General features: G+C 41.9%; 1 protein-coding gene across 1 annotated transcript in view; it reads left to right on the top strand.

Annotated features, from left to right (window-relative positions):
- Window positions 1-12,492, top strand: part of LOC139409716 (growth hormone-releasing hormone receptor-like) — a 37,599-nt gene extending 25,107 nt beyond the window's left edge. The window contains exons 12-15 of the mRNA XM_071155115.1: window positions 367-458; window positions 5,120-5,249; window positions 7,621-7,662; window positions 12,391-12,492. Of these exons, the coding sequence (XP_071011216.1) occupies window positions 367-458; window positions 5,120-5,249; window positions 7,621-7,662; window positions 12,391-12,492 (366 nt within the window). The remainder of the gene's footprint in view (window positions 1-366; window positions 459-5,119; window positions 5,250-7,620; window positions 7,663-12,390) is intronic.
- The last annotated feature ends 3,026 nt before the right edge of the window (window positions 12,493-15,518 follow it).

Here is a 15,518-nt window from a genome sequence, read left to right as displayed (position 1 = left end):
GGGCTCTTAATTGTTTGGTTGTGTTTAATTCATTCAGGTGTTTTAGTGTTGTATAAAGATTAAATCTGTTGTTGGGCTTGAACAACCAATAGTCAACACAGCAGGTGGTCCCATCCTATTGAGGCCTGTGTCCTATGCTTCACTGTTGCCATAATGTCAATGCATACCCAGAAATGGAGGAATATTGTTTGTTTAGATTTAATTTATTGAATCCTCCTGTCTCCCCTATTTACCAGATTTGTACTGGTGTTGTGTTACTGTAAAGTACTTTATGACAACTGTTGATTTAAAAAAAAGGGGTTTATGAAATGATAGATTAAAAACACAGAGCTTTTTTAGTTGTGTTAAATTGTTTTTCATTGACAGGTCAATTTCATCCTCTTCATGAACATCATCAGAATCCTGATACAGAAACTGAACCCTCGCCTGATCCAGTTCAACAACTCAGATCAGTACAGGTGAGGAGTCTTTTCATTGGATGATACAAATGAGGAGCAATGTAATTGGACAAAAAGTTTGGTATCCTAGGTCAGTGGAGACATGGTTTTATCGGGCCCTTCTAATATGAAGTTGTCGGACAAGAAAAGACAGGGGAGGTGATTTATCTATAGATGATATCTGCTGTAGACAATGTATCATAATGTCTGTCTGCTACATAGAAATGGGAGATCTGAGTCAAGCCAACTTTCTTAGACTCCATTTTTAGGACACAGACAAAGTCATCATAACCATTATGGGTGATTGAGTATTCTGAGTGGGTTTGCAAAGCCGGAATCTTCAGTTATTTTGGTAATTAAGAAAACATTTGTCTCTCTATCGTAACGTTGGTAATTTATACTCGAATAACTTAGAAAAAATGAATTCATATATAGTACATTTTCTTTATATATTTGTGTCCATATTGTCCATGAGTTTTTAGTTGATAAACCATATGGTTCAATTGAAAATAGCCAAATTAATGAAAAAAAAAGCATCTAATCAACAATGGCATTATTTTCAATACCTCTGCAACTCATCCAACTATTGACTCTTTCACAACTGCAACCAGTTTGATGCCAAAAAACTGACAACAAATACATATTGACATAGTAAAATAAGTAAAAGTGTGTAAATAAAACATTTCAAGGATATTTCATACTGAAACCCTCATAGTAAACACCAATGGTATTCACGAAGTTGATGGTTTATATTTCGGATAAAATTTTAAGGCTTTGTCATTCCAGTTTTATTTGAAAATCATCTTCATCTTTATTTTACATGTGATTAAGGCCCAACAAAGGGCCAGAGACAATTACAGACACCTGTGATAACCTGAAGTACCCAAAAGCGCCACTAGATATCTTGCGATAGACGACATAACAACCTTGAAAGGTACAAACATTCTGGTAGCTTACCGGTATAATTGGAAACGTTGCTACCCTAATTCTGAGTACCTTATGCAATGCAGTAGTAGGTAATACAGTTTGTTGCTCAAGCACATTCTGGGGTCACTGAAGTCCAGTCCATTAAGACCATTACTGAAGAGAACGGTATTTTCAGTTGTGTGGCTGCTGCATGACGCCGGTTAAGTGTACTGCATTTCAGCAGTACATTAGAGAGTCTGAATCGTAATGCGAAAGCACTTTTCTTTTACACTGTTAGGCCTTCTCTAGGGCTGCTTTTAGGGAGTTTAAACACAGATGTCTATTGAAGAGAGCTCTGTTGCACATTATGAGCGACAGTTGAAGTCGGAAGTTTACGTACTTAGGTTGGAGTCATTAAAACTCGTTTTTCATCCACTCCACAAATTTCTTGTTAACAAACTATCGTTTTGGCATGTTGGTTAGGACATCTACTTTGTGCATTCATTTTTCCGACAATTGTTTACAGACAGATTATTTCACTTATAATTCACTGTATCACAATTCCAGTGGGTCAGAAGTTTACATACACTAAGTTGACTGTGCCTTTAAACAGCTTGGAAAATTCCAGAAAATGATGTCATGGCTTTAGAAGTTTCTGATAGGCTAAGGAAGGAAGGAGACGCGTTCTGTCTCCTAGAGATTAACGTACTTTGGTGCGAAAAGTGCAAATCAATCCCAGAACAACAGCAAAGGACCTTGTGAAGATGCTGGAGGAAACAGGTACAAGAGTATCTAAACTCAGCAAAAAAAGAAACGTCCCTTTTTCAGGACCCTGTCTTTCAAAGATAATTCGTAAAAATCCAAATAACTCCCTAGAAAGGCCAAAACCTAGGAAGAAACCTAGAGAGGAACCAGGCTATGAGGGGTTGCCAGGCCTCTTCTGGCAGGTCTGGGACAGGTCTGGGACAGGTAGCACGTCTGGTGAACAGGTCAGGGATCCATAGCCGCAGGCAGAACAGTTTAAGACACTAAAGCTTACAGATTGTAGGCAATTAAGGTCACAGTTATGACAATTTAGGACACTAAAAAGGCCTTTCTACTGACTCTGAAAAACACAGAAAGAAAGATGTGCAGGGTCCCTGATCATCTGCGTGAACGTGCCTTAGCATGCTGCAAGGAAGCATGAGGACTGCAGATGTGGCCAGGGCAATACATTGCAATGTCCTTACTGTGAGACGCATAAGGCAGCGCTACAGGGAGGCAGGACGGACAGCTGATCGTCCTCGCAGTGGCAGACCCCGTGTAACAACACCTGCACAGGATCGGTACATCCAAACATCCCACCTGCGGGACAGGAACAGGATGGCAACAACAACTGCCCAAGTTACACCAGGAACGCACAACCCCTCAGTGCTCAGACGGTCCACAATAGGCTGAGAGAGGCTGGACTGAAGGCTTGTAGGTCTGTTGTAAGGCAGGTCCTCACCAGACATCACTGGCAACATCGCCTATGGGGACAAACCCACCGTCACTGGACCAGACAGGACTGGCAAAAAGTGCTCTTCATTGACGAGTTGCGGTTTTGTCTCACCAGGGGTGATGGTCGGATTCGCGTTTATCGTAGAAGGAATGAGCATTACACCGAGGCCTGTACTCTGGAGCGGGATCGATTTGGAAGTGGAGGGTCCGTCATGGTCTGGGGCGGTGTGTCCAGCATCATTGGACTGAGCTTGTTGCCATTGCGGGAAATCTCAATGCTGTGCGTTACAGGGAAGACATCCTCCTCCCTCATGTGGTATCCTTCCTGCAGACTCATCCTGACCCTCCAGCATGACAATTGTGCCTTGGCGGAAGAGGAAACATCTCACAAGGGGTAACATCTCACAGCAAGAACTGGCAAATCTGGTGCAGTCCATGTGGAGGAGATGCACTGCAGTAATTAATGCAGCTGGTGGCCACACCAAATACTGACTGTTACTTTTGATTTTGACCCCCCCTTTGTTCAGGGACACATTATTCCTTTTCTGTTAGTCACATGTCTGTGGAACTTGTTCAGTTTATGTCTCAGTTGTTGAATCTTGTTATGTTCATACAAATATTTACACATGTTAAGTTTGCTGAAAATACACACAGTTGACAGTGAGAGGACATTTCATTTTTTGCTGAGTTTATATCCACAGTAAAACGAGTCCTATATCAACATAACCTGAAAGGCTGCTCAGCAAGGAAGAAGCCACTGCTCCAAATCCGCTTTAAAAAGCCAGACTACGGTTTTCAACTGATCGTACTTTTTGGAGAAATGTCCTCAGGTCTGATGAAACACAAATAGAACTGTTTGGCCATAATGACCATCGTTATGTTTGGAGGAAAAAGTGGGAGGCTTGCAAGCCGAAGAACACCTTCCCAACCGTGAAGCATGGGGATGGCAATATCATGTTGTGGGGGTGTTTTGCTGCAGGAGGGACTGGTGCACTTCACAAAATAGATGGCATCAAGAGGAAGGAAAATTATGTGGTTATATTGGAAGTTAAAGCTTGGTCGCAAAAGGGTCTTCTGAATGGACAATGACCCCAAGCGTACTTCCAAAGTTGTGGCAAATTGGCTTAAGGACAACAATGTCAAGGTATTGGAGTGGCCATCACAAGACCTGACCTCTATCCCATAGAACATTTGTGGGCAGAACTGAAAAAGTGTGTGCGAGCAAGGAAGCCTACAAACCTGACTCGGTTACACCAGCTTTACAATTTAAAGGCTAATACTAATACTACCAAATACTAATTGAGTGTATGTAAACTTCTGACCCACTGGGAATGTGATGAAAGAAATAAAAGCTGAAAGAAATAATTCCCTCTACTATTATTCTGACATTTCACATTCTTAAAATAAAGTGGTGATCCTAACTGACCTAAGACAGGGAATTTCTACTAGGAATAAATGTCAGGAATTGTGAAAAACTGAGTTTAAATGTATTTGGCTAAGGTGTATGTAAATGTCCCACTTCAACAGTACATTAATAGATTTTTCATTACAGGTAAAGCAGTATTAAACGTAGAACTGGAGTTAAAGTTCATTCTTAGTTCATTTCAGTTCCTATAGTTCATCTCAGTTCATTTTAATTTCCTACATTTCATTTTGGTTCCTATAGATTATTTGTCTGCTGATGGTCTACGTTCTGTAACCGTAGTGCCGCATTCCACTTCTGTAAAATTCACTCCCTACCACTCGCATTGCACCACCTTGATAACTCTTCCCCCCACAGATCTGAGAGAACTGGTTTAACAGGTGAAAACAATAGCGGGAATGCCTACCTATCACTTATACATATCCAGTTCCTTTGTATCCGGGAAGGAGAAGTCGTCAAGGTTTGAGGGAAGGGAGCAAGTTTTCATGTGTGCAAGGTCTGATTCACCCACCGCTGAGTCAATGCGGTCTGTCTGTCAACGGATCACCTACACCACTTCACCCCTCGAAAGGCTTTGCAGATGAAATCCTCATTAGAGGGCAGTGCAAAATAATTGACTCGAGCCCCGAAAGCACTCATGCATATGTAGATCCTGTTATATTCTTAACTAAGGTCAGTCAAGTAGACTGGGGAAAAAATGATTACGTGTACCGGTATGCTCCCATACGTAAATGTAAAATTGGCTTTGAAATGCATTCTTGCACACAATCACATGCGTACTCATTTGCATGTTAACATGAACAACCCAAGAGCTTGTTACTCAAACTTATTCTCTCTCTCTTTTCCTCCCTCTCTCTTTCCTCCTCTCTGCCAGACGGCTGACTAAGTCCACTCTCCTCCTCATCCCTCTCTTTGGGAGCCACTACATGGTGTTTAACTTCCTGCCTGACTACTTCCATGTTAGCGTGCGCCTCTGCATCGAGCTCTGCATGGGGTCCTTTCAGGTATTCTAATCCTGTTGCACACAAACAAATTCACGCTCTCTCAGATACTGTACTCACTGGTGAGAGGCTAGCATGTCTTGGGGATATGATATTTGTGCCTTTTTGTAACTTTCTCACTCATCATTATTCAGGATTATTTGTAATCATGGTGGCGTCCACATTCATGTAGTCTTTTGAAACGTATTCTATTCATATTTACAAAAAAAGTGACTCCAAAATGACACTATATTTTATTTACCATTGATTTCTATTAGGTGCAAAATAATCTGAAACACAACCAAAACGAACCGCAAATTCATCCAATAAACTTGTAGAGTCACAAGTTTGATGTGGTCAATGCGTGCTATAAATATGGAACCAAATACTTACATTTTTACAACTTTAATACACATATACCGTATGTGAATTTGTCCCAATACTTTTGTCCCCCTAAAATGTATAAGAAGTGCTATAATTACTAAACGGCTCGCCCGATATGGATGGAAATACCCTCAAATTAAAACTGACACTCTGCACTTCAACCTCATAGTCCATGCATAATTTCAAATCCAAAGTGCTGGAGTACAGAGTCAGAACAAAACATGTTCACTGTCCCAATACTTTTGGAGCTCACTGTATGTGGTATTTATACACTATGTCATGAATATGTATATACATCTAATTTATGTAAACGACTCCTGGCATGGAGAGCACTTTTACAGCCAGTAAAACAAAGTAATTGAAAAACAGAAGAGTTAACATGAAACATTTTACAGAAAGCAAAAAGAATGTGGTTTACAGCACCTTCGGTATTCATCCTCCTTTTCCCACATTTTGTTACGTTACATCCTTATTCTGAAATGGATTGAATAAAACACTTTCCTCATCAATCTACACACAATACCTGATAATGACGAAGCAAAATCGTGTTTTTAGACATTTTTGCAAATGTATTAAAAACAGAAATACCTTATTTGCATAAGTGTTTCAGACCCTTTGCTATGAGACTCAAAATTGAGCTCAGGTGCATCCTGTTTCCATTGATCATCCTTGAGATGTTTCTACAACTTAATTGGAGTCCACCTGTGGTAAATTAAATTGATTGGACATGATTTGGAAAGGCACAAGCCTGTCTATATACTGTAAGGTCCCACAGTTGACAGTTCATGTCAGAGAAAAAACCAAGCCATGAGGTCGAAGGAATTGTCCTTAGAGCTCTGAGACAGGATTGTGTCGAGGCACAGATCTGGGGAAGGGTACCAAAACATTTCTGCAGCATTGAACACAGTGGCCTCAATCATTCTTAAATGGAATCGGGGGAGAAGGGACTTGGTCAGGGAGGTGACCAAGAACCCGATGGTCACTCTGACAGAGCTCCAGAGTTCCTCTGTGGAGATGACCTTCCAGAAGAACAACCATCTCTGCAGCACTCTACCAATCAGGCCTTTATGGAAGAGTGGCCAGACGGAGGCCACATCACAGCCCGCTTGGAGTTTGCCAAAAGGCATATAAAGACTCTCAGACCATGAGAAACAAGATTCTCTGGTTTGATGAAACCAAGATTGAACTCTTTGGCCTGAATGCCAAGTGTCACGTCTGGAGGAAACCTGGCATCATCCCAATGGGGATGCATGGCTGTGGCAGCATTATGCTGTGGGGGTGTTTTTCAGCAACAGGGATTGGGAGACTAGCCCGGATCGAGGCAAAGATGAACGACGCAAATTACAGAGAGATCCTTGATGAAAACCTGCTCCAGAGCGTTCAAAACCTCCGACTGGGGGTGAAGGTCACCTTCCAACAGGACAACGACCCTAAGTACTCAGCCAAGACAATGCAGGAGTTTCTGAATGTCCTTGAGTGGCACAGCCAGAGCCCAGACTTGAACCCGATCGAACATCTCTGGAGAGACCTGAAAATAGATGTGCCGCAACGCTCCCCAACCAACATGACAGAGCTTGAGAGGATCAGCAGGGAATAATGGGAGAAACTCCCCAAATACAGGTGTGCCAAGCTTGTAGCGTCATGCCCAAGAAGACTCAAGGCTGTAATCACTGCCAAAGGTGCTTCAACAAAATACTAAGTAAAAGGTCTGAATACTTATGTAAATGTGATATTTCTGTTTTTCTACAAACCAGTTTTTGCTTTGTCATTATGGGTATAGATTGATGAGGAGAAAAAAAACGATTGTATAAATTTTAGAACAAGGCTGTAACCTAACGAAGTGGAAAAAGTCAAGGGATCTGAATACTTTCCGAATGCACTGTATCATATACCATTTTATGGCTTTATTTACAATTAAACTGCCCACCGTTCTTCTCTTAACTGTTGAGAACATCTGTGTGCTTAATTGTTTTGAATATTGATAGTTGATTATATATCCTCTCTCTTGTAGGGGTTGATTGTCGCAATTCTCTACTGCTTCCTCAACCAAGAGGTGAGTTGTCTAACATTCTACTTTAAAGGCCCAATGCAGCCGTATTTATATCAATGTCAAACAATTCCTGGGTAACAATGAAGTACCTTACTGTAATGGATTGTCCATTGCTTTTTAGAATTTAGCTAGGATTTTCATGGGAGTGGTCTTATTGGGAAGGGGAAAACTGAAACTAGCTGTTATTGGCAGAGAAGATTGGAACTCTTCGTTATTGGTCTATTAACCTATTGATCTCACGATGATGTCACCATGGAAAGCAGAAACTCCCACACTTGCAAAACCTGCTGATTTAGAAGGTCCTGTGTAGATTGTATTTTCAACCAGCAACTATCAGGAAAATAACACTGATCAAATGTTTTCATACTTTTACAGAGTTAGTTTTATAAAACATAGGACAAAAACATGTTGAGTGCACTGGGCCTTTAAATACACACCAACCATACTGCTCTGTAGATGTTGCTTTGATATAAAGCATTAGAATAATACAATATAAGCGATTTCGCAGGTGTGTATCCAAAGCAACTTACGATACAGTGAGTGCTTACATTTCAGTTTATGTGACCCCAGCAGGAGTGAAACCCACGACCCTTGCATTGCTGTGCGCGTTGTCACACAGTGCTACATGTTCACATCTGTTTCTCACCATACAAACACACTCAAATGTCTCTTCACCACCATAAATGTGTCTTTTTTCAGCGGGTTGGTTCAGCAGGAGCCAAATCTGCGGGAAGCTTCAAAGTTTCAAATGAAATGGGGAGGGAGGGTTTTTTTTGCCTGGGCACTGTGCCCAGGTTAATGGGGCCAAAATGTTGACGTAAGAAAGCTTCCAAAAAAGTAAATAAATACATACAGCCAAAATATTAATTCGGAATCAATCATTTCTTTCCATATACACATTTTATATCCATATTAATATAATCCATGTTTTTATAATCCAAGTTTTTCTGTAGAAAGTGTAGTTAATCACCCACAGACTGGTTTATAATAATGGACTATTCCACCCTGACAGAGTTCACGTGCATTGTTTCACGCGATTTGATTGCAAATGTGACTTTCATTGACATTAAGCTGCAGCAATGAGTCGCTGTCAGAGTGGGCAGAGAAAAGAAAAAGAAAGCAGGAAGATTTAATTTGAACAGAAAAAGTGACCTTAAGTTAACACATTTCTTTAGTAAAAAGACAGTGCTGCTGATAATACCGCCATCGCCGTGGAGGCAGAGGACTGGAAGGGAAACCTGCTGAAGTGCCTATAGAAAATCTACACATCCTTGAACACTCTTCACATTTGGCTGCCTTGATGAAGGAAAAAGGAAACCGCACACTGCTCTTGGTTGTATCACTGATATTTAATAAGCTTACGTATCGGCCTCACGGCCTTCGTCAAAGCTCTCAATTGCTCAGATGTGCGAGTGCCTTTTGAACATTTGGCTGCCTTTAATGTGATTTGTTTCCTACAGATCTACAGAACCTACTCCACATTTTCAAAGTGGAAAATAAGTTATAGAACATTTTCCTATACATCTGGCAGTCAGTTAATACTTGGTGGAAGCACCCTTAACAGCCAGTACAGCTGTGGATCATTTGGAATAAGATTCTACCAACTTTTAAGGCAACATACAACACAGTATAGCGAGATCCACCGTATTTAACAATGGCAAGGTGACTAGGAATATGGTCGAATACAAACAGTGTAGTTATTCCCTCCGTAAGGCAATCAAACAGCCAAACGTCAGTACAGAGACAAAGTGGCGTCGCGATTAAACGGCTCAGACACGAGACGTATGTGGCAGGGTCTACAGACAATCACAAAGGGAAAAGCAACCACGTCGCGAACACCAACGTATTGCTCCCGGACAAGCTAAACACTTTCTTTGCCCGCTTTGAAAATTACACAGTGCCACCGACGCGGCCCGCTGCCAAAGACTGTGGGCTCTCGTTCTCCGTGGCCACCTTGAGTAAGACATTTAAGCATGTTAACACTCGCAGGGCTGTCAGCCCAGACGACATCCCTAGCCGCGTCCTCAGAGCATGCGCAAACCAGCTGGCTGGGGTGTTTACGGACATATTCAATCTATCCCTATCCCAGTCCGCTGTCCCCACTTGCTTCAAGATGTCTACCATTGTTCCTGTACCCAAAAAAGCAAAGGTAACTGAACAAAATGACTATGACTAGTGCTTTGAGAGGCTAGTTAAGGATCATATAACCTCTACCTTACCTGGCACCCTAGACCCACTTCAATTTGCTTACCGCCCCAATAGATCCACAGATGATGCACTCACCATTGGACTGCACACTGCCCTATCCCATCTGGACAAGAGGAATACCTACGTAAGAATGCTGTTCATTGACTATAGCTCAGCCTTCAACACCATAGTACCCTCCGAGCACATCATTAACCTTGAGTTCCAAACTGCCTCTGGAAGCAACGTTAGCACAATAACTGTTTGTCAGGAGCTTCATGAAATGGGTTTCCATGGCAGAGCAGCCGCACACAAGCCTAAGATCCCCATGTGCAATGCCAAGTGTCGGCTGGAGTTACGTAAAGCTTGCCTCCATTGGACTCTGGAGCAGTGGAAACGCTTTCTCTGGAGTGATGAATCACGCTTCACCATCTGGCAGTCCAACGAATTAATCTGGGTTTGGCGGATGCCAAGATAACGCTACCTCCTATGCACCTTTGCATAGTGCCAACTGTAAAGTTTGGTGGAGGAGGAATAGTGATCTGGGGCTGTTTTTCATGGTTCGGGTTAGGCCCCTTTCAGTGAAGGAAAATCTTAACGCTACAGCATACATTGACATTCTAGACTATTCTGTGCTTCCATATTTTGTTTCAACAGTTTGGGGAAGGCTCTTTCCTGTTTCACTATGACAATGCCCCCATGCACAAAACAAGGTCCATACACATATGGTTTGTCGAGAATGGTGTGGAAGAACTTGACTGTCCTGCACAGAAACCTGACCTCAACCCCATCGAACACCTTTGGGATAAATTGGAACACAAATTTTGGATTGAGATATTTGACAAGCAGCATTACTTTTGGTAATATAGTGTATATATACAGTGCATTCTGAAAGTATTCAGACTCCTTGACTTTTTCCACCTTTTGTTACCTTACAGCCTTATTCTAAAATTGATTAAATATACAGTACCAGTCAAAGGTTTTGACACACCTACTCATTCCAGGGTTTTTATTTATTTGGACTATTTTCTACATTGTAGAATAATAGTGAAGACTTCAAAACTATAAAATGGCACATATGGAATCATGTAGTAACCAAAAAATAGTTGGGCCATTGGTGTTACGAGTGCACTGAGAGTCGGGAAGCAAGTACAGGTAGTATGTGTTTTAATAAATAAACAAGACACAAACAACGCACCGACATGAAAACAAAGTCAATAACACCTGAGGATAGAGCCACGGGGAGTGACAGATATAGGGCAGATAATCAAGGAGGTGATGGGAGTCCAGGTGAGTGTCATGAGGCGCTGGTGCGCTTGACGATGGTGACAGGTGTGCGGGATAATCAGCAGCCTGATGACCTAGAGGCCGGAGAGGGAGTTGATGTTTTAACCAGGCTTCTTTCTTTTCACTTTGTCATGCAGGCCAGTAATATGGACTGAATGCAACATTGTTGATCCCTTTGTTTTTTCAAGTATTGTGGTGGCAGCATCATGTTATGGATATGCTGGTCACCGGCAGGGACTGGGGAGTTTTCTGCGGGACAATTACACATAGTTTTATGCAAAAGACACTCCAGAATGGCTTTCCGATTAGGTGTTGAGTGTTCGTGAGTGGTCTAGTCTCAGTCCTGACTTAAATCTGCTTAAAATAAAATCAGAGACAAGGTTTAAATATCGCTGTCCATCAATGATCCCCAACCAAACTTGCTGAGCCTGAGCAATTTTGAGGAGAAAAAAACGGTGGATCTATTATGCCCTGAGAGTTGTGCAAAGTTGAATCTTAATTAAAATGATTCACAGTTGCAATGGCTGCGTCCACCTAGTAGTAACTCTGTGGTGTGGAGCCCATGATATATTAGTTTGACATTTATCTTAATTGAAACATTTTTCTATAACTTTCTTTTGTTTTGAAAATGCGTAGAAGGTTGTGTAGATCTGTAGGAAACAAATTCAATTAAATTTTAAGCCAGAAAAATTAGATTTTTTTTTTAAGGCGGTGTAGAATTTCTATAGGCACTGTATCTGATGTTGTCTGGCCAAAAAGAGTACGGCATGTCATACTCTTTTTGACCAGACAGCATCTGATAAATGGGCTACATATAGTAAGACAGAGGGGCGCTGTTTCGGTCACTCAGGTTCTTTCTCCTGTGAGACAGTTTCAGCCACTGGGTGCACAGGGTGCACAGTTCACGGTTCGGTTACTGGAATTATTTTTTGATGAACTTGCGAAGGCAACCTACTTTTTGAAGTGATTTATTTGACAATCAGATGAAAACATCATGACTGGTTGTGCTCATGACACATTTTAAAGATATTGCAACCATGTCTTTAATATAAAACCAATTTTAAAAAGTTGTACATAGGAGAGGGGGTGAGGGGTCTATAGGGGGTTTATAGAAGGTTTTATAAAAGGAAACAGCACATCAGAAACACCTCCGTCCAGCCATCCGTCAACAACACTGAAATTGGCTGCTTTTGGAGATCATACAATGTGTACTCAGATTGTAGAACCAAAGGTCTGTGGGCGTGTGTCTGTTTCTATCAGGTCCAGCAGGAGATCCATATGAGGTGGCTGAGGTGGCAGGATAACAGCTACGGTGTGGTACTGCCCGGTGCCAAGGGTAGTCAGATGGACACACCGTTCTAGTGCTCTTCATCCACCTCTCCTCTTCCTCTCCAACCTCTGTGTTTTTAACGAGTGTCTTTCGTCGAGGGGTTGGAATAAAGCGGAAGACAAGATTCCATTGGATATCTGTTTACATCGGACAATAAAGTAATGTTCTTCTTCTCCTTCCTGTGACCTCCACACATTGATAATGTACTTTTAGGAGCGACTGCTGTACATTGTGTCCTTGAAACCTAATATGTCCTCTCCTCTCTCCTCACAATCTCATTTCTAAAGGGACCACCATTGAGCTCATCCATTGTGTCCAGCTCGAGTTTAACTGTTTGGCGCATTGTGAAATTCTCCTCCTCCTCCTCTTCGACTCAGCATCATCTACGGTTTTGTTACATTGAAGAACAATGGAAGTCTATCTCTGTGTAGCTCTGGTCCAGGGCCTTACCTTACGTTCTCTGTGGTACTACACCACGTTTTATGTGTTTTTAGCAAGTCAATATGATTGACCTTCTACTGGAAAATATATGGTTTTATGTATTAAACGTGCCCCCTGTTTTTCAGGTTTTATTAGAATATTATCTTATGATGTGTGTGTTGCATTCTGTGTTTTAGTGCCTTTTTGTTTGTGTACTTCTCTCTTTTGTGTGTGTGTGTGTGTGTGTGTGTGTGTGTGTGTGTGTGTGTGTGTGTGTGTGTGTGTGTGTGTGTGTGTGTGTGTGTGTGTGTGTGTGTGTGTGTGTGTGTGTGTGTGTGTGTGTGTGTGTGGCCATTGCTCCAATGCCATAGATTCTGTATGTAGTATTAGGTCCCCTTGAGGTCCTTTGATATGGCTTTTTGTGGCTATTGACCATAAGCAGGAGAAACACACTGCAGGATAGAAATTCATTCGCCTCTAGCTGTGAAATGGGGCCATTTCTACTATGAAAATAAATATGACTACACGTGCAATGCAGATACCATGCCAACTGCATTGTGTGCTGATGTTGAATTTTTTTTCTACTTAGGGTCAAATGATGTTTGAATAAAGCTGTGTGCTTTAACGTAGGCTGAATGTGATGCATAATGAAACAGAATTTTAAACATAAGAATGTGTTGTCTCTTGAAATAAAGCTACATTTATACTTGAACAGGCTACTGTATTTGCAAGGATCGATGGTGTCTGCTAAGAGTATCAATCTCACTGCCTTCAAGTGGGGATTCGTATTGCAAGACAATTTACGACAATTCTACAACCTATCTGAAGTGAGCTGGGTCTTTCCAGGAAATGAGTGCCTTTTAGCATCCCTTTATGTTAAGTAATAAATGTGTACCAATATTGAATTTTAAAAGCCTGTTACATTGATGGAAGTGCCCTTTACTATAAACCACAGTTTTATGAAGCTTGCATTCAATTCAGGCTTTAGTTTAGTTTCACTTGCACTTATTCTAAATGCTAACGTTTTAGCATTTGTGACACAAATCCCATCCAAGTCCTGGTACCGACATTAGCATTTTTTTGCGCATCATATTCAAATCATCCAAAAGTATCTAAAATTGATAGTGAAGCTCCACAAAGTCACTTATAGAGAGATTTGAACATGATGTGCAAAGACGTGTGTAATATCAGTACCATGACTTTCATTAGATTTGTGCACAAATGCTAAAAAGTTTGCATTTGGAAACAGTGCCAGGGAAACTAAACCACAGCATGGATTTCTGTCAAACCTTGTCCATAGACTGTTTACATGGTAAGGAAACTAATGTGAACTTTGTAATTTGGGTGAACTATGCCTTTAAGATGAAATCTTCAATCAGTCAACAGTGAACCCTGTTACTTTATTTGGCACTTCATAGTATTGTTTATTTTATTAACCACTGTGTGGCCAAACACGACTCCAACACCACCATTAAGTTTTCTGCTGACACAACAGTGATAGGCCTGATCACCGACAACGATGAGACAGCCTATAGGGAGGAGGCAGTTTGGTGCCAGGACAACAACCTCTCCCTCAATGTAAGCAAGACAAAGAAGCTGATCGTGGACTACAGGAAAAGGCGGGCCAAACAGGCCCCCATTAACATCGACGGGGCTGTAGTGGAGAGGGTCGAGAGTTTCAAGTTCCTTGGTGTCCACATCACCAACGAACTATCATGGTCCAAACATACCAAGGCAGTTGTGAAGAGGGTACAACAAAACCTTTTCCCCCTCAGGAGACTGAAAAGATTTGGCATAGGTCCCCAGAGCCTCAAAAGGTTCTACAGCTGCACCATCGAGAGCATCCTGACCGGTTGCATCACCGCCTGGTATGGCATTTGCTCGTTATCTGACTGTAAGGCACTACAGAGGGTAGTGCAAATGGCCCAGTACATCACTGGGGCCAAGCTTCCTGCCATCCAGGACCTATATAATAGGCGGTGTCAGAGGAACGCCCATAAAACTGTTAGAGACTCCAGTCACCCAAGTTATAGACTGTTTTCTCTGCTACCGCATGGCGAGCGGTACCGGAGCGCCAAGTCTAGGACCAAAAGGCTCTTCAACAGCTTCTACCCCCAAGCCATTCGACTGCTGAACAATTCATAAAATTCGCCACCAGACAATTTACATTGACATTGCCCCCACCTACATGTACAGATTACCTCAACCCCTGCACACTGACTCGATGCCTCATTATTGTTAAAATTAGGTGAAATCAAAAGTTTGTTATGACCAAGTTATACTTCTTAAAAGGCACCGAATTGTTGGAATGACCCAGCTGGCAACCGGAGAGTTGCTGGCATCAACATATCAGGGGCTGCATACTGCCGTTGTGCCCTTGAGCAAGGGACCTAAGCCCTAACTGCCCATGGGTCTTTGCTTTGGGGCGCTGCTCTGAGACTTACCCTCGCTGTAGGCCCACTTCTGATGTAGGGTGTATTGTGCAAGCAACCCAACAGTTAGATCAATACATATATATTATATTCTAATAAATTGAAATGCTATTTTATCCTACCAATGTTTTCTGCCGCGCTCTCGGCATAACTCCCTTTCCACACTATAGTTTATGACCTCAATCAAAGTTCAGACAGGGGACGCC

Source organism: Oncorhynchus clarkii, chromosome 5 (assembly GCF_045791955.1).
Source record: "Oncorhynchus clarkii lewisi isolate Uvic-CL-2024 chromosome 5, UVic_Ocla_1.0, whole genome shotgun sequence".
Classification (NCBI taxonomy): Eukaryota; Metazoa; Chordata; class Actinopteri; order Salmoniformes; family Salmonidae; genus Oncorhynchus; species Oncorhynchus clarkii.
Note: the sequence above shows the minus strand (reverse complement) of the source record. Positions and strands in the feature narration are given on the sequence as shown.